Source organism: Phoenix dactylifera, chromosome 12, assembly GCF_051530095.1.
Source record: "Phoenix dactylifera cultivar Ajwa chromosome 12, Ajwa_hap1_PhDact_Kaust_v1.1, whole genome shotgun sequence".
NCBI classification, from domain to species: domain Eukaryota; kingdom Viridiplantae; phylum Streptophyta; class Magnoliopsida; order Arecales; family Arecaceae; genus Phoenix; species Phoenix dactylifera.
In genome coordinates, this window is record NC_143201.1 from 16970812 (window position 1) to 16990951 (window position 20140).

The window sequence follows — 20140 nt, forward strand, 5'->3', positions numbered from 1 at the left end:
GTGCATCCTAGATGCAGATTGTTTCTCCTCGAGAATGACTCGGCAATGGTGATTGAGTGAATCCGAAGTCGGAGAGGCATTGCGGAGGGAAGGCTACTGCGCTACGACATCCACAGACTCCTAAAGGAATGTAGCTCCTACATGGCCACACATGTCTACAAAAAGGCAAAGACACGAGGTTGCTTTCTTTGATGCTCACCACTCTGGTGGCTTTGTATAAGAAAATCAAGGCTCTCTATTGGAGCTCTTTAGTAAGCTATTGTTTTCTGATTTTATTGGCGGCATTCATATTGTTGCGTATGAGCTGCCGTTGTACCAAAAAAAAAAAAGGAAAAAAAAAACACCAGTTGGGGCCTTCATACAGCACCCCCCTCAACGGAATCAGCTACAGTCAAGGGGTGGGCTTTATGATTCAAGGGGACAATGAGACTCAACATTACATACAAAATGACATCTATTACACAATCTAAATTTTCTCGGTCAATCAAACAATATTATTAAATGCAAAATCTTTCCGATGATAAAATTAAGCGGTAGTGTGGTTCCTACAGCATCCACTGAAATATTTCACTCTCCAATTCCTCCTGTAAAAATGTAACGCTCTATAGTATAATATTCAAGCAACAGCAAACTAAATATTGCTTGTAACTGGCCCGCCTATAAAAATGAATCCTCAAATATGTTCTCTTTTGAGTATTAATCATGAGAGTCGATCACGATATAAAGCAGAAGAGATCATCCAATGATGCAACCCATAACCACCATCAAATGTCAGTTCCGAAGTAGCGGTCACCAAACTCGCCCAATCCTGGGATAACTCGGAACTCCTCGTTCAATGCAACATCAATCTCTGAAGTGACAATCTTCACATAAGGGAACCGTTTGCAGACACAATGAATCCCCTCAGGTGCCTGAATCAGCAAAAGAAAAATCAATCGATACAAATTTCAACTAAAAATTAGTAAGCCATCAGTAGTTTTTTTAATAAGACAGGGAACTCACAGAGATGAGGTTGAGAAATATTATCCAATTCTCAGGAACTCCTTTTTGTATGAGAAGTTCTATAGCTTGGTTAGCTGAGTTACCTAGGACCATGAATTGTTTGCATTCTCGTTAATGAAAAAGTTGTGCATAAAACAAGGTATTTACCTATTAAGCATAAAAACTACAAATTAAAAAAAAAATCAAGTATTGTAACTGAAAAATAATGGAACAGGGCAAAGGGCATTGACAAAGTTCGTTAAAACTTCACTTTAGTCTCAAGACAAAAAGATGACAAGGACATCAAAGAAAAGTACCCTCCTGAAATGCATTAGTTACTAGACATATCTCACAAGGAAACAAATATCATGCTGCAGAAATCCTGATTCAGCATAATAAAAATGGATATGTTGATGCAAAAGCAGGGAGGCAATAATTCATTCCCATTAATTTCAGAAAGCAAGCAGGTTCAGTTATGGAAATCAAACAGAAAATCTACATCATTTACATGCGGCCAAGTCCTACTTATCCAGATCCATGTGTCCCTGATTCATCATCACATGAATTTTACTTGTGAGACAATACTGAGGGTTCCAGTAAATTACAGGAATGGGCTTTATTTTTTGGATAGCTACCACTTTAATATCTAATTGACCCTTAATAACTTGCGAATCTCTGACCCTCAACAACATCAATTCATCCATGCAGATGCAATAAACAACAGCTGATCTGAATTTCCACCTTAGGTCTCTGTACACAGTTTGCATTAGATAAGAGAGCCATGAAAAATGTAATTAAACAAGTAATTATCCAGATTCATTCACGGAAAAGATTTGTTCTTTATTGAATGCATTCCCATAGTTTTGCTGCCTTATTAATCCCTTTAGGGCCTTTAGGGTAAAAACACAGAATTGGCGTTCCTAAGAAGAGGTTTCTAATTTAAAGTCAATACATGACCAAAGAGAATCATAAACTATATAAAGAACATTATAGGAATCAAAAAGTTCTGCCGATTTTTTCAAAAAAAAAGGAAAAAACGTTCAGGAAATATAGAAAATAACAACAGAGATGTAGTGTAATGTAGAAAAGATGAGTTTGGATGTTTGTCAGGTTGAATGGCATTTGAAAAGTAAGGATCAGTTCTATGATTTAACCAATGAGCAACAGGTGAGTCAGACCAACAGACAATGGCAAAATTTTCAGTACACTTTCAACTTTATAAATATGCTACATTTTTTTAAAAAAAGAAAAACAGCATGGAACTGTACCTGTAGCAAGCACAGGGTCTAGAAGTAGAACATGCCGTTCAGAGATGTCATTGGGCAACTTCTCATATATGAGCTGTTTAGGGCAAAACCAAATTGAATATACAAATTTAACAAAAATTAATTAAGTCAAAGAAATAACCAATATCTAATCATTAAAGCAAATAATGCAACAGATATTAAATGCTCACCTGTTTACCATTGTCTCCATCACGGTGAATAAGAATTTTACCAATTTTTATTCCTTTACAACATGCCCGCAAAGCATTCTCCATGCTTTCACCACTGCAACCAACCAAATAAGAACAGTGTTAAATCAGGGATTGTTGAACCAAGCCAAACCGGCCGGTTCAGCCCGAACCGGCCGGTTGGAACCAGTTTGACTCAGATTCGGTGCTCGGATGTGGTTACACTTAAGCTAGGTTCTCACATTTTAATGCACAAGTATGAGCAAAGAGGTTAATCCAAGAAAATAGAATATATTTAGCGACTTGGAAACTGATAGATACAATAGCTGGGAGAGCCAGCAAAGCTTGCCTACAAGAGACTATGTGGTTAGGAGAAAAGGCAAAGAAAAATCAATACCAAATAGGAAGAAATGATTAACAGTATTAAGAAAGTGGCTACAACAATATTAGGAGAATCAAAAGAAAAAGGGTCATCTAGTAAGAAAATTTGATGGTAAAATAAGAAAGTTTCAATTGGCTAAAAGAGAGTGTTATAGAAGACTACCTAAACGTAAGAATAGAAAAGTGTATGAAAGCTATAAACTGGCTAAGTATGAAGATAAGAAGGCAGTACGAGACGCTAGATTTAGGACATATGAAGGGTTATATTGTAAGTTAGAAACTAAGAATAGAGAAGAAAGATATCTATAAGATTGAAAGACTTGAAAAAAGAAAAATTATGGACTTAACTTAGTGCATCAAGGATCAAGATCCAAAAGTCTTGGTCAAGGAGGATAAGATAAAACAAAAAATGGAGAAGGTATTCTAATAAGATAATTAATGGAAGTCATGTAGATGAATTAGGATATCTTACTAGTTCTACTGAGGGTAGAAATGTTAAATATACATGTAAAATGAAAGTATCCAGGGTTGCCCAAAAAAAAAAAAGTAGAAGGCAAAAAAAAAAGTATAATTAGGAAAAATGGTTAGATCTGATAGAATCCCCATTTAGATTTGGAAGTGACTAAGCGACATGGGAGTACTTGGCTGACTAATTTGTTTAATAAAATTCTGAAGACAAAAATGCCTAATAAATGGAGGAAAAATATTATCGTGTCGATTTATAAGAATAAAAGTGATATTCAAAATTATCCTAACTATCATGGTATTAACTCATGAGCCATACTATAAAACTTTAGGAGAGGATGGCTGAGCATATATTGAGGTGTGACACAAAAGGAATAGAGAACTAATTTTCGTTTCATGTCAGGATCAACCATGGGTGCTATTTTTCTCATTCGAAGATCAATAGAAGTATAGAGAAAAGAGGCAATCTCATATGATTTTTATTGATTTAGAGAAAACATATGATAAAATGCTTAGAGAAGTTTTATGATGGTGTTAAAAAAGAAAAAAAGTTTTTATTAGATATATTAATGTGATTAAGGAAATATGTACAATGGAGCGGTTATTAGCGCGAGAACTACTGGTGATAATACTAGTGAATTTCTAATCATAATAGGTTTACGCTAAGAATCTACTCTAAGCCTTTACCTTCTTGCACTAGTTATAGATGAGCTTACTAGATATATTCCAGAAGATATAGTCTTAGTAAAGAAAACTAAAATTAAGGTTAACTAAGTTGGAATTATGGAGGAGTGTTTTAGAATTCAAAGTTTTAAGTTAAGTGGGGCAAAGACAAAATATATGAAAAGCAATTTTGGTAAAAATAGGATAGAGATGAAGGTAGAGTGAAAATTGAGGATCATAAAGTTTATAAGAGATTATTTTTGGTATTTAGAATCGATTAATCATAAGAAGAGATTGAAGAGGATATCATCCATAGGATTAAGGTAGATTAGATTTAATGGAGAAGTGCAACTCGGATATCATGTGATCATAAGATACCTTCTAAATATATAGCCATATAACTAGCTATACTTATGGTATAAAATGTTAGTTAGCCAGAAAACAATAATATGCACAAGATAAGTGTGGCCAAAATAAAAATGTGTGGCAATACAAGAAAAGATAAAATAAGAAATTAAATCACTTATAAAAAGACAGAGTTACCAATTAAAAACAAATTGAGAGAATAACAACTTAGATGATTTGGACATGTATAATATAAGCCGAAGAATGCACCAAAGGAGTGATTTGATACATATAGAAGGATTGAAGAGGGGCAGAGGTAAACCAAAAATTCACATGGAATGAAGTAATAAAGAAGGATTTGATATCCCAACATCTTTCAAAAAGTATGGCCCTAAACTGAGCGAAAGGGAGGAAAAGGATACACGTACTCGACTGGAACTACTCTCGGATTAAGGCTTAGTTGTGTTCACTAGAGTGTGCTTGCTACAGTATAGGTCAGTTCTTGATTGTAATGGCCATATACCAATGTTGGCTGCTAGCCGTTTCCTTTTTAAACTTGCAATGGATATGATTCTCAATTTAAGTGCATCTATATTTCATTTGCATATGATAATAGTGTTCGTCGATGTGATAAGAACAGAGTTCAATACTCTCAAATAGGGATAATTAAGGTGAACTATGGATGATAAAGTTCTAGAAATCAGTAGAAGAACATAAGTGCTTTATGTACAAATTTCTTGATGTAATACAAATAAGAACGGAGAGATAAATGGGGGCACACTAAAAGATTAAAGAAGGGCAGATAAAGTGGAAAGACGATTCCGTTCCGAATTATTGCATGCCTTGAAGATGTAAGAGAGCATAATAAATTTGCAAGGTCAACGATGTTTTTTTAAGACTCCATAGTGGCAACTAAAATGATTTATACGAGTTTTGAGACGAGAATATTGAGTTGTAGTTTTGAAACATTGATATTGACTGTATTATTTTATATTGTTTCACAATGTCGGCCCAATGGATGCTAATGTGTGATAATTGGGTATTGTGCACTGTACATACCTATCATGTCAAACCAATAACTACAATCACTAGTGGTACAAGTATCTAAAAGTTGTAAGAAAAACCGAATAAAGCTAGCCATGGATTGGAAGTAATGGCAAACAAGGAATTATAGCCAACCCCACAAGGCTTACTGCTTGTGATTATTTTTATCATTTAAATTTTAATCATAACTAAATCAAGATACTTTTGAACTTGTATGGCAGTATTAGTTTACTGAATAAACTAAAGTAACACCTGGTGCAAGGCTCACCTTCGAATGATAGACACTCCACAAAGTTTCTTGCAAAAGTCAACTCCAGGGTAGATAGATCCTGAAAAAAAAGGGTAACACAAAATGATGAACAGGAAACTTGGTTGAATTAACCAAACACCCTAGAATCCATACTACATTTAACGTGGCTATCAAGTCATGGGGGATGGCTTAAGAAAGGGGGTGCAATCAAAATCAAATTAATTTTTCCATTTCTTCTTGAGTAAAAGAAAATAGAATATTTACATATTTAGAATTTACAAACATCAGTAAAATATATAACGAATTTCATCATAAAAAATTATTTGAGCTTAAGAAAAAATTGAAACAAAAATAATATTTTGTTTAAATTATTATAAAAAGCAAATTATCGTAGCAGTAGCAAATAGTGATAGAAACAACCAGTCAACTAGTCATACTCATGAGGACACAAACATAGGTTTCCAAGGTAACTAAAAAAGCAGGCTCAATCTCACCACATGATAAACATCTACTACTTTGCTCTTGCATATTTCCCCTTCCCTCATTTATAAAACTAATATCTCTTCCACTTCTCCAAAAGAATTAAGCATGTCTATTTCCTAATGCTGAGTTATGGGTGTTCAAATTGGTAAATTACATAGTTTGTGTTTCTGCACACTTGAATTTTAGAAGTTTTATTGTTATTAGGCAAAACCATGACCTGATCATTCAATAAATTTTAATGACAGGAAGCCTTTTGTTGCATGTGCACAAGTCTAGGGTCATAAATTTAGAGTTAAACAAGCAAGATCTATGATTTTTACCTGTTTCATGAAGAATAAAATCTCTGCATAATGACAACATAAATAATCTACTTTGAACAATATTGTGCCATAAGCCAAAGTAATGGGGACCACTCTTAATTTCCTAAACAGATGATCTCGGCATATCCACAATGTCCCATTCCTTCACCCCTTCCCACTTCTATCCCAGCAACGTTTGCATGGTATGGTGTCGGCAACCACCTAATTGGTAGGTTGAAATTTGAAAATCAGTCTGGTTGCTAGATATCTTTTCATGGATTATTGATGGTTTGAATATAAAAGATGCCTGACAGAAAAGGAAAAAGACTCCCATATGATGTACCTGTTGGAGTGACCACCTGCTTCTCAGTGAATGGCAGATGACCAAGACCATGCTCCACAACCTAAAATGCCATTTTTTTCACAAAATAATTACTACAGTAATGATGAACATACTACCCATTTGTATCCAACATCAACATATTCATTAAGAGTAGGAAGTACACAGGATAATTTACCAGACGAATTAACCGATCTGAATAGAAGACAAAGTCAGGTGTCGTTATCTCCCTATCACGAATGAGTGTATGCATTCCTCGTATCTGTTCACATGAGCCTTCAAAAACATTAATATGCAAGGTCTAACCACTGAAACAACAAAATATATGAAGATTGGGATGTTCATCAGGTAGATATAATAAATCATTACTGGGAGCAATTCAACAAAGATATTACCTGGAATGTTGATTGAATAACATATACATTGGGATAAATTTTGCACAAGTCATGCTGACCAAGCTTTGTCCGGATATGTTGTACAATTAAATCAATTGCAACATGGTTATCTCCTCCCCGTGGTATGATAACATCAGCACATTTCTTTGATGGCAGAACAAAATCATCAAAAGCAGGCTTGACAAACCTTCCATACTGCACACGCAATAAAATATTTAACAATTCCAGAACACAAGAGATATGATTTCCATAAGATGAAAGGTCCAGAAGAAAAGCTATATCATTGAGGGATACCTTTATAAGCAGTTTACCATGGCATGCTCCAATAACTTCAAATATCAATGTAAAAATAAATGCTTACAATCTGCTAATTTTGGCAATATTTTTCATGACTAAACTCTCAATTATCCCAGACCAAGGGCTCTAAGAAAATTCCAGGCGAATGTTGAGTATCAGTTCTTTATATAAACATAATAAAATCTTTCAGAACATTACTTGATTTATATGCCATGAGTTTTGCACACCATTGTTCTTATGTCAAGGAGGAAAGAAAAAGAAAAAAGAAAATTGAAGGTTGTGAAATCTACAAAAATATTGGGTATGTGTTAGAAAAATTATGTTTTAGCAATTATAATTGAATATTATATAGAGGATTGTATCATGGAAAAGAGCCTTAGAGATAAGTAATCATAAATGGCATAAGTAATCATAAATGGCACGGAATGACTTTTCTCCTAGATAGAAATATGCAACATTTAAGCTCAAATTGCGACAAACGGTATGCTCCATGAACAGAAAATAACAAGTAATATAGAAGGGATGAAATGATACAGAGATACTGATGCTGGATAACAACTAGTAAGGCTAGTAATACAAAGGATAAGGATATCATGAATTACCTAAGATGAAGGAAGAAAAACATGAAGAGATACTTATCATATTAGGAAGGATATCTGAAGACTAAGTGAATAACAATCAGTTGATCACAAGAAAAGACAAAAGATAGAAAAACAGATCTTGCTAGAATATCAAACAAGTTGCAAAACAATGACTGTGCTAAGGAGGCCCAGATTATTAGCAAATATACATACTTCTCCACTATCATAATGCAGAGACACTGATATATTAAGAAGAAAAAGACATATGAAGACTGGATGAACAACAATCAGTTGATCAAAAGAACGAATAAAAATTTCAACCAAAAAAATGATGAAAGAAGGTAACATATGTATTGCTAGAATTCAAACAAGTTCATAAACGAGGACTCTCCTAAAGAAGCATAGATTGTTAGGAAATATATGCACTATCATGATGCAGACTCTGGAAGGTGGGGTCCACATACACTTCCTTCTTTTACATCTCCACACAACAGAGTTCATCTCCAAAAGCAATCATTGAGTCATGCGCCTCCCTACTCTTTTATATATACACAGTTTTGTGAAGACATAGGCCCCCTAATTTTCACTCCAAGGTAGAGACAGAAGTAAATGAAGATTAAAAGATGAGTATACTTATCGAATCTACTCCAAACAATCTTGACTGATGAAATCATAGTAATCTATCAAATTTTCTCATCTTTTCTGAAGAAAAAAAGAAAAGAAAAAGGAAAATCACAAGCATTGCACCTGCCAAATACTAGTCCAAGCTGAGAAAGACAGGAGAAAGGTCCCGTAAGGTTGGGGCCACATTACTGGACTAATTTGGTCAATTGGATTATTAGAAGAGATCCATGTTGAATGATAGTAAGAGAAGGTCTGAAAACTCAATTTCAGTTTCAATCAGATAAGTTTCAGTTTCAGAAAAATTAGGAAAATAATAAATAATAAACAAAGAAGTATCAGTAATTTTATTGTTTCAGACCTTTAGTTATATCATTTCATTGGTTTCATACAGGGAGAACCAAAAGATTACTTTTAAAAATAAAAATATGTCAAAGAATGAATGAGGGCTACATTAATTACACAAACTATTGGGAAACTAAAGCAATGGAGTGAAAATGAAAACAGATGACAAGCAAATCAATGAATAAGCTAAGCGCTATACCAAGGACAATTGACAATGAGGCAAAGTTTATAATGATCAACTGGTAGAAAATTTAGGATAAGAGGTCAATGACCTAGAAAAAGTATATGGTAAAGTCTTGCATGTTGTTTGATGTCTTGATTGAATTTGAAGAAAGATTTCTCATTAAGCTACATGAAGATCATGTCAACTGTTAGCACCAAACAAATGTGAATCACTATTGATCAGAGAATGACCATTAAAAGTTCAGGATTGCTTCAGCATAGGTCAAAAATACAATGATTAATGCCTTCCAAAGGAGATTGCAGAGCACTATGGAACATAAAAATCCAAAGCACATACCATGAGGAATCTATGGGATTGCATGCCTATAAGCCATTAATATCAATGAAATTAAGATAATGAATCTTACGTTTGTGCGCGCGCGCGCATATATGTTGCCATGCAATTATCAGTGCATTTCACATTTACTTGTGCTTTGTCCATTGGGCTTGCCCCAGATGTCACACTCCTCTGCTCAGCAGCTAGAGGTTTTGGATTCCATGCTAGTGGGCACATTCTTCAAAAATATGAACCTGGGAAATGATACCTAGGAGGGTCACCCCCTTCCTTTCTCCAAAAGAAAAAGGACTTGTGCTTTGAAAAAAAGCCTCTAGGTTTTGATTAAAAAATACCAAATGTTCACACAAAGTTTTCTCTGTAGCTACAAGTGAGTTTGGGTACTTATGTCTTTTGGCGATTGTAGATGATAGAAAAGTTTTCAAGGAAAAGATATTCTAGTGGTGGTAAATATCAGCAAATATAAAACCTTATAGTTGGGCCTTAATTAGCTCGAGATGTGTGGATTTGCATATGACTGTAGTTTTGAGTCTACAGGTCATACATCCGCTTTCTTTGTTTGCTTAATCATATATTCCTTTCTAATACAACATCTTGATATAAGAGAACTGACAATAATTTTTCTCTATATTAATAAATATAGCACCATAAAAAAAAGTATACGTTACATCTATGTACACAGTCTGTTGAGGCGCTAAGTGCATGTGCATAGTCCCAAAAAAGATTTCCGGATTACAATATAAGAGCCAACAATGTAAAAAAATTCCAAATCAACAACATAGAAAACAACTTTATATCCAAACTCTACCTGTTCAAGGACCGAGTTCACATCTCTACCTCTCTCGATAGTATCACGCCTTATTCTTCGGGCCAGCCTTATATCAGCATCTAAACGCAACATATAGAAGAGAATGGAATAAGAGACATATGTAGGAAAATCCGATGTAGCATAGATTAAAATGGTACATATCTGTTTGAATCCAAAATTATACAAATTAACTGCATTTTCATGTCCATATGCACTAGTTTCAATCACATTAGGGAAAAATGGGGGAAGATCAAAGAGTCACATCAACATATGTTGGGCCTTATATCAGCTTTAAAATAGCAAGGGCCTTTTGTCTAACATGAAATATTAACCTGCTCTTGATTTACATCCAAGACAACTTAAATTTAAAATATCTCCAATTACTAGTTAAATTTTATCTTCTTTTTTTTTGCAGCATGTTGCAATTAACCAGATCAAGGTCTACTGAACCCGCCTGAACTGGCCGGTTCAGCACGTACCATACCGGTACCAGCCCCAACCGGTACGGTTTGGCTGTGAAAAATAGTTCCGGCCCCTAAGGGCCGAAACCAGCCATTTTTCGTTGTGTACCGGTGCGAACCGGCACCGGCACAAGCCAATACCGGTGCGAACCGAGCCAATTCACACCAACCCAAGTGCGGCTTCCCCGCACACCCACGCGCAGGGCAGCGCACCCACGCGGGCTGGCAGCCTGCGCGGGCCATTTAATGCCACAGAGTGGCATTAAGATGCATTTTTTTTTCGCGTCCGCATGTGTGGCATTAAGACGCGTTTTTTTTTGTCAAGCATATCATGTACTTCAACTAAATTATATGTTCAGTGACTGATTATAGTTTCAGAAACTCTTACCAAAAAAAAGATGTTTCAGAGAGAAATATTCCTAATTTACCAAAAAATACATATTCAAAGTACAGATGATTTCTATTTTATCTGCTTAACTAGATGCCTTAGATTAAAAGCATTTTACTTGGTAGCATTTCAAAGATCAGAGGAGCACGAAGTTTTCCTTGGGTATCAAGCATGATGAGTTCTAAAGAACATGTCATTTGCTTGTTTTAGATATAATCCATCTGAAATGAAATCAACTTCTAGGAACAATGAATAGCCAGCTAGTCAAATATTTGGTTGCTGCAATCTAACTTTTCCTTGCAAATAAAAACCTACTAGAAATGTGAAGTAGGGGTTTCACAGATATACAATCTGAGACTTTTCAAATCTTTCAACTTTGATATTTTAGGAAATATTTGGTATGTCATGCAACAAAATTAGGGTAATATTTATTTCTTTATTCTGCCATCAAAAATATTCCATGTGTGCCATCTGATCGTATATAAAATTCAGAATATCATTAAATGAACAAACAATGATCCAATTGCAGTTATGTTATCAAAAACCACCATTAAATGGACTGCATGAACAGATTACTCGCTTGTTATAAATAATCCACTTCAACTTTAAAAAAAAAAATAAAGAAAACATGAACAGTCACATATGCAACAAATGGACAAAGTAAGACAAAACAGAAAGAGACCTGTGTCAACGAAAATCTTCATGTCCATCAAGTTACGGACTCGTGGGTCATGGAAAACTAAAATTCCCTCCAAAATAATGACATCTGATGCATTAACCTAATACAAGATCCTTGATCAGAATATATCAAGAGTTACTCTTCCAAACCAAGATAACTAGAAATAATACATGCTTAAAATTACAAAACGATGAAAGTATTTCCTGTATCATTTTAATCACAAAGATTTTTTGATTAAAAAAAAAAAATTATCAATCATAAACAAAAAAAGGGTTTCTTAATAGTTCAGTTAGCATTTATTGGTAATCATGCAGTTAAGCTTTTAGAGGCTATTCTGAGCAAAACACAATGCCACTACAAAAAAGGGAAGAAAAATACAAAAAGATAAGTCAAGACATCAGGACAAAGATGGCACAAAGTTATCTTTCAAAAATGACTTCAATGGCAGTGTTCCAATCACCCCTCTACCTAAATGAAATTACACCTAGAACTTCTATTCCCTTTACTGTATTATCTAACCTCTTTGAAGATCGTTAAGTTCATTAGCCTTACTATTGTCCTAACTCTCTCCACCAGAAACTATGAATAACCACCCTATGCTTAGTATGATATTATTTCCAACAGTTATACACAATGGAGCCTTTTCAGTAGTCCATAAGGCCCCTGATGGGCCATATTTCCACTACCAAACATCAGGAATACAGGGAGCTGCAGCAGGCAACACAGGTCAGCTGATCTGAAACTACAAAACTGTAGAACCAAGTTCAAAGCTGGCTTAAGGACCTAATAGTTTATTAATCATCCATAAGACAAGAAGTTTCACCTCTGGAAGTCTCATATAGATATATAATTCATTAAGAAATATAATGCAGGTAGTTCATTAAAACAAAAAACACACTGACACTTTAGTTTGTCACATCTCACTTTAGAATGCAAAAAATGAATTAGTTCTACGGAGGCATGTTTTTTGGTATGAAGAGGAAACTTAAAAATGTTTGGTATGAAGGAACAAGACCATGGTACATATTACTGAATATCAGTTTTGCAATTTGCGTCACTGTAAATGATCTATTGTCTTAACATTTTAGATTATCATGGTTTCTAGTTTGCAACAACTATAATGCAGGTAGTTCATTAAAACAAAAAACACACTGACACTTTAGTTTGTCACATCTCACTTTAGAATGCAAAAAATGAATTAGTTCTACGGAGGCATGTTTTTTGGTATGAAGAGGAAACTTAAAAATGTTTGGTATGAAGGAACAAGACCATGGTACATATTACTGAATATCAGTTTTGCAATTTGCGTCACTGTAAATGATCTATTGTCTTAACATTTTAGATTATCATGGTTTCTAGTTTGCAACAACTATACTTGGATTTAAGATGACATTGAACATCAGAGGTCCAGAAAAGATGTATAAAAATGAAGGAGAGAAAAGCTAAAAAAAGTTGTTGTTTATAATTGAAAATGGGGCTCGTATAAAAAGAAAGAGCAGGATTGGGAACCTCCATCCAAAAGAAAGTTGGACACCATGATTTAATCTTTCCTAAATCTAAAGCACTTTTCATCACCTCAATTTTAATTATTGGAAAATGCTTATTCACCCTAAGAGCTTAGCAACTTGTTAACATGTACAAGTATAACCACTTTATATGAAAAAGTTAAAGAATATATACATTCAACTTTCAATCAAAAGATTATGAAAATCCTGATGTTTGACATATCATTTGTGTATCATCTACTAGCTCTGGTGTATGTTATATTAGGAACATAGAAAACCAAATGAGTCAGTTTGTCAGTGAAACCTACAAAATTCCAGCAGCACTATGGGGTTTTCACCAAAATCAATACTCCATTTGCTATATCTACAATGTCATTTGATCTTGTACCACCAATAGCTTTTACTATTTGACTGTTTATCGCTTCACATATTAAAGTTAATAATATAGGCACACCCATTGCAAAATTAAGATCCTACCACTCATCAAATAGGATAGTCATAAATCTCAAGATATAATAAATATAATTTTTAAATTTGTTTGTTGAAGAATAAAAAAAGAAAGCTTTAATGTCTTAGAAGCAAATTAACAATGTTCAGCTTCTAGTGTATAAATTTTGATGGTGGAAAAATCCATGAGAGTAGCTTCTGTTGTTGGCAACATCATCTTTTACACTAGTCAACTAAGCACTGTGATTAAGGAATAAGCTCAATGTTAGTGCAAAATGAATTCGACCTTTTCTCCTCCAAGAAACACAATATGAACACTAAAAAAAACCTACATTATCCTCTCTTGCCAAGATAACACTCCCTCTAACCAAATCTTTTTTGTTGTTGTTGGAAAAGAGAAAACATGATTATATATGAACTACCTCCTAAAAATTCAATAAGAAGAATCATTACAGGGTGTTAATATATTTAAGTTATCTGCCTGATGACATACCTTTCTGAAACTATCGGAGCACCTCCGGTGGCTTTTAAAATCATAGATTGGAACATTGACGGATTGCCCACTTTTGAGCTTGCCCATGCACTCTAGAAGTTGTTCAGTATCAAAGGCATCTGAAAAGATACAAGTATTAGACATCCTAAGCAAATCCATATGAACAAATTTCTCAACTAAATAATACATGTGAATCCTATGCTCATCACTGCTGTGTGCCGTGCATTCTTTCCATCAAATTACAGTAACAAGAGTAAACGTAACATATAATAAAACATTTACCTGGATGGTCAAAATTGTAGTCATGGACATGCTCAGCTTCTTCTGCTGTCAGTCCACGGTAAAATGAATCCTGCATGATCACAACTTTTGAATGAATATACAGGGGCAAATTGGTTCACCAAAAAAGTTCAATAGTGGGAAATATTAGTAATACACATTTTGTAACTTCACATGAATATAGAAAATATCAATTCATCATAGTTAAATAATATCTCAATCTGTTACATACAATATGAGTTCTGATATTTGAGCCAAAATATGGTCAAAGAAAATGGATAGAAATCAAGTAGGGAGGTGGGGGAGTAATAAGGTGAAATGGTCTAGTCCCTCACCTTGTTTTCAAATCTTGATACATCATCCTTCTTAGACTACCTTCTTAGACTACAGTGACCAGTCTAATAGGTTGCAACAGGCAACTTAGCAATGTCTAAGGCAGAGCCTCAAATGTATGCTTTGCTCTTTGAAATTTGTTTAGTATTGCTGTTTTAAATTGAATGAGAGTTCAACAGTGGTTGTATATATTAAGGAAATTTATGAATGCTGCTACTGTTGGTATGAGGTTTCATTTCAGGCCTGAGAATCCCTATCAACAGCACATTTTGAATTTACTTCAACCAGATGGGGTAAATAAATTGGCAGATCGAAATATGGTTCCTATATTCACGTATTTTATGTGTAAGGAAATTTCAATGCCAGTTAACTTGGTTAAGCACTGTCTGGAGTAATGAATCTTGGATACACTGTAAAGACCTTAAAAGGAAGCTAGAAAGTCTTGTATGTTGTAATGTTCAAGATAAATTAAGAGAGAGAGATTTTACTCCCCAAGAAAAGAAAAGGGAGAGACAAAGATAAGATGATGGAAAAGAAAAGGGATGGTCTATCTAGGTCTGGAAACAAGGGCTAGAAATATTACTACCAAGCATCATGCCAGTCATGAACGTTCATCATACCGTACAGGGACTGGGCATACTTGTTGGTATGCAGTTAATGGATTCTGAGTATACCTTGCAAATCAAATATATAAAGAGATAATTATCAGATAAGGAAATATAAAGGGTTAAAAAAATAACAAGTATAAAATCTTATTTGAGGAGCCTTTTTGGAGAACAATCACTTAGATACCAATATCATGCATCATATTCAATCAATACATTACGGATACCAAGAAATACCCTGGAATTAAATTGGATGGTTGTCAAGCTATTGAAACAAAAATTAGTCATATTCCAGCTAACATGGCATACCAGTACCGTGTAGAGCTAACATGAATGGACAAGCTATGCCATACAATTAATACAGTATTTGATTTCAATTAAGAGCAGCTCAGGGAGATAGATGGCAGTAAACATATGTGAATATGGGGTTTGGCTGTGTCAAACTTAGGACATGAAGGAAGCCTAACATGGACATATTAAGGTATTGACTTGCCAGCCCAATTAGCAGGCCTACTAGGCATATAAAAGTGTTGGGAGTGTGTGACCAAGTAAAACAATACTTGATTTAACTAATGTCAGCTGGCAGTGACTTTCGTTTTTGCTTTGTAAGCAGGTCAAGCAGTTTATGTGGAAGTCTTCAACAAAGATAATAGCATTAATTAAACACATTTAACAATGAAAGGATAGCGTCTTTAACCTTTTACATAGCCTCATCGATTCAGAAACATAGACTTTAGAAGGCTAGTAGCGGGCATTCATTGATCCATTCAAAAGCATACATGTCACAGCTGCTTCTGCAGACTTTCAAATGAGTAGCATAACATTAGCTTTTAAGTGATTTTAGCCCATTACCCAATCTACATCCATCTTGAGAAGGCCTCCCCCATTAAGTTCTCTATTCCCTTTGCAACAAGGCCCTGCTGAGTCTCTGCACTCAAACATATGGAGTCTAACCCAGCATCCATAGCATAATGAATGTGACCCACATCCCTCACTCACCAGATCCCCTCCACCAAAGTTAAAGAATAAAAACTCAATCTCCATATTCACATCTTACGCTGCCATTATGTCTGTTCAATTCTGTTCTCATGAGAAGATGAGATCAAAATCAAAACTTCTCAGCACCCATGACATTTATACTCAAAAGGAACAAGAAAAAGATTGAAAAAGGAGGCTGCTTTGATAAGAGGAGATCGCAAGATCTCAGAAAATAAATCTTTATTGTACCTGATTGACGAGAACGACGCGGTGATCGTGGAGCTGCTGGATGATCATGTCGCAGACTGTCGTCTTCCCCGACGCCGTACCCCCCGAAACCCCTAAGCCAGATCACAGAATAATATCCAAAAAAAAATCCTTAATCGGGGTTCGGAGAGAGAGAGAGAGAGGTGAGGAATATGAGATTAGGGTTACCGATGACGAAGGGCTGGCGGGGGGCGAAGGAGGAGTCGTCGTCGAGGGTGTGGATGGCCTTGGCAGAGGAGGGGGAGGAGGGGGTGGAAGAGGAGGAGAGGCGGAGGGAGTCGAGGCGGTAGCCGCTGAAGTGGGCGCCGGCGGCCGCCTCCATCGCGTCGTCCATCGACTTGTCCGGCATCAGATCGATCTCCCTCAGTCTAAACTGAAAGAAGAGAGAGTCGTCGCGTTTTGGTTCTCGGGCTCTACACGCTGCTGCCTCCCTCCCTCTCGCTCTCGCTAATTATTTATACTTATTTAGAGGAGAGAGCGGAGGAGGGATGGAAGAGGGTAGAGTCGTCGTGGGCTCCGGAGCGGAGAAGATTAAGAAATGAGGAATCGGAATTAGGATGGATGCGCGCGGAGGTGGGAATAAAGTAGACAAAGAAATAATTCTTCCTTTTTTTTTTATCATCGGGCAAAAATACAGTTAGCGACGTAGATAAACAAAAATGGGCCATAAGCCGAGCAGATCGGGCCGATCTCCGGTCGGGCAATTGGCCCCGTCAAATTACACACCAGATTTGGATTTATTCATCGAGCCCTCTTCTTCTAGTCAGGTAATATCACTAGCCCGGCTCGAACCTAAAATCGAATATGACTCGATTCGGAGCCTGAATTTAGGCTCGAACCCAGTCTTATTCAATCAGTCAAGCTCATTTCAAAATAAGCCTAATCAGATTGGTTCGCTGGACTTTTTTCTCTTATTCCCCCAAACTTCCAAATTTTTGATCGACCGGACGAAATCTAATATGTTTCCTCCTTCATTATCCTCCAACCGAGAGAGCGGAGGAGGGATGGAAGAGGGTGGAGTGGTGGTGGGCTCCACCCTCAAAGGGAGTGGAGAGAAAATGGAGAATGGGAATTTTGATAGATGTACACGGACGTGGGAATAAAAATGAGTCATATCTTCGCCTCCCTCACTAATCGTCGGTCCAAGCAAGACGAAGTCGCAAAGACGAGCCCGCGACCCTCCCTCATCGGCCGACTGCAGTTTCATTAAAGATCCAATGTAGCATGATCTATCTCCTCGCTCTTTTTCATCTTCGTTTTCACTATGATTGGGGAAGCACTCGTTCCCGTTTCTCTCGGGCATAAATCTCCTATTCAACCTATGTAACAAACACTAACCAAACTAACCCTTCGTTTGGGAGTTTTTGGGATAAAAGAAAAGAAAGGAAAATTTTAATGAGGAGGAAAAAGAAAAGAAAGGAATAGAATAAACTTTCCTCTCCTCTTGTTTGGGAGTTTTAGGAGGAAAGAGAAAGTACTTTCCTTCCTCTTGTTTGGAAGTTTGGAGAGGAAAGAAAAGAAAACATACCTTTTTAATACTTTTACTAAAATATCCTTATTATAAAAGGAGCATGGTTATGAGTAAAGGTGCAAATAGATCGGATCGGACCGGGTCATGAGTGACCCCAACCTAACCTTAAAAATGGAGCTCAATAGAGGTGCAACAGATAGGTATATGGAGTTGGAGATGACATATAAAAGATTAAAACAAAAGATGCCCTAGGATATATTTGTCCTTTTAATTTGGTACTTTTTTAATTTAAGAGTGAAATAGGTATTATAAAAAAATTATTAAATTTAAATTTCTTTCTCTCCAAATCCTCCCACTTATGGGAGGAAAGAAATGAGAGAATTGGAGCCCAAAATTTTTCCCCCTATTTCCTCCTATTCTTTCCTCTTTTTTTTCCTTTTTCTCTACTAAAAAACTTCCAAACATCAAAATTTTTAATTTTCCCTCCCATTTCATTTCTTTCTCCTTAATTCCAAGTTTTTTTTTTTGCTAAAAAAAAGAAAAAGGGGGGAGGAAGGGACAAGCCCACCCCCGCGTAGCAGCCCCCACTGGGCCCCAACCCCGCCAGGAGAATGTTCGATGCGGGCAGAAATGACCGTGTGTTGAGCACCCCAGCCGGTTTTACTCATACCCTCCCCACTCGTGGGCCCGGCTCGGTTACCCCTCTGGGCTCCGGCACGAATACCGCATGTGAGTACGTCACACCTAGCACCACCGAGGCTACTAGCAGAGCGATACGCCCTTCCAAATCCCGTGTCCGAGCAGGAAACATCCAGTCTCCACAATTTAATCGACGCTCGTGCATTTCGAACTCGGAACTACTTGGTTGGAAGTAAGGCCACGCTCCTACTAGGCTACCACCTCAGTGGCTCTTAATTCCAAGTTTTCAAACGGAGCCTAAATCAAGCACTCTCTCTCTCCCTCTCTCTAAAGTTATGAGCTCTTGGGAAGTGAAAATGGAAATGGAGGTTTATTGGAATGCCATGGCTGGGGGTGGTGACCGGCCGATGAAGAATGAGGATGAGATGCAGAGTGGGTGGGCAAACTTAAGAAGTGGTCGAGCTTGGGTGTCACTGTGAGAGATTTTGATCTGAACCTGCCGCCGTTGCCGGAGTTCTGGGTGGTGGAGGAGGAGGAGGTGCAGAGCCCTCTGACTGCTGTGCAAAATTCTCCATGCTTGCGTACTTTGGGAATCCATCTGCTCCATCAAATGGAAGGACAGCCACAAGAAGCTAATCTCGATACTTTCTCCACTTCTGTTAACACCTAAATGATCCATCTGCACTCCTGTTTTTTCCTGTCCACTTATCTTTGTACATAGACTGATTCATCAATAAAATTTTGAGGGGAGTGTCTCACTTCCTCCATTACGCTTCAAAACAAGTTGACTTTGGTCGTGCATGAGAAAGAAATCTGAGTAGATTCTATATTAGTTCTTTAGAGGTTATTTGACATGACCAATTCAAGACTTCAAGAACATGGCCTTCTTAGTGCATTTAATTATTTAGGATAGGGCAAGGGGAACAGAAAAAGGAGGAAAGATATATGGTGATAACAGAGGAATTGTGAGCATGAATGAACTTAGTGAACATACAAAGATCAAAGGAGGCCCCTGTAAGAGTACTAGTGGTCATGTGTTAAGGTAGAAAAGAAGAGACAAGCACAGGAGAACATCTAGAAGTTGTAAGAAATGTGAAAATAAATGATCGTAGATATTGTTCCCTATCGAACGGAAGGGTAAGAAGGATGCAATGCTGAAGCACAAGCAATCAACTTTCACAAGGGGAGCTAATTAGATGTCGACAAGAACTTTTCTTGATGGGGCCTTTCATGGTTTTTCTTCTGATGATGGAACTAATTTTTGGTGAGCTGCATATCAGTTGCCACTGCTTTATTGTAAGCTGTTCTAGTTTAATATTTGAATAGC

The 20140-nt window shown here is 36.4% G+C and overlaps 1 protein-coding gene across 1 annotated transcript; it reads right to left on the reverse strand.

Annotated features, from left to right (window-relative positions):
* Positions 1-471: 471 nt before the first annotated feature.
* UKL2 (uridine kinase-like 2) lies at positions 472-17326 on the reverse strand. Its single transcript, XM_008804036.6, has 14 exons — positions 16872-17326; positions 16686-16777; positions 14524-14593; positions 14242-14360; positions 11800-11896; positions 10269-10348; positions 7100-7294; positions 6883-6966; positions 6708-6768; positions 5601-5661; positions 2438-2531; positions 2250-2322; positions 1003-1085; positions 472-911 (listed from the first exon to the last, which is right to left on the reverse strand). The coding sequence occupies exons 1-14, from the start codon at positions 17050-17052 to the stop codon at positions 765-767; spliced, it is 1437 nt and encodes a 478-aa protein (XP_008802258.1). The 5' UTR covers positions 17053-17326; the 3' UTR covers positions 472-764.
* Between the last annotated feature and the right edge of the window lie 2814 nt (positions 17327-20140).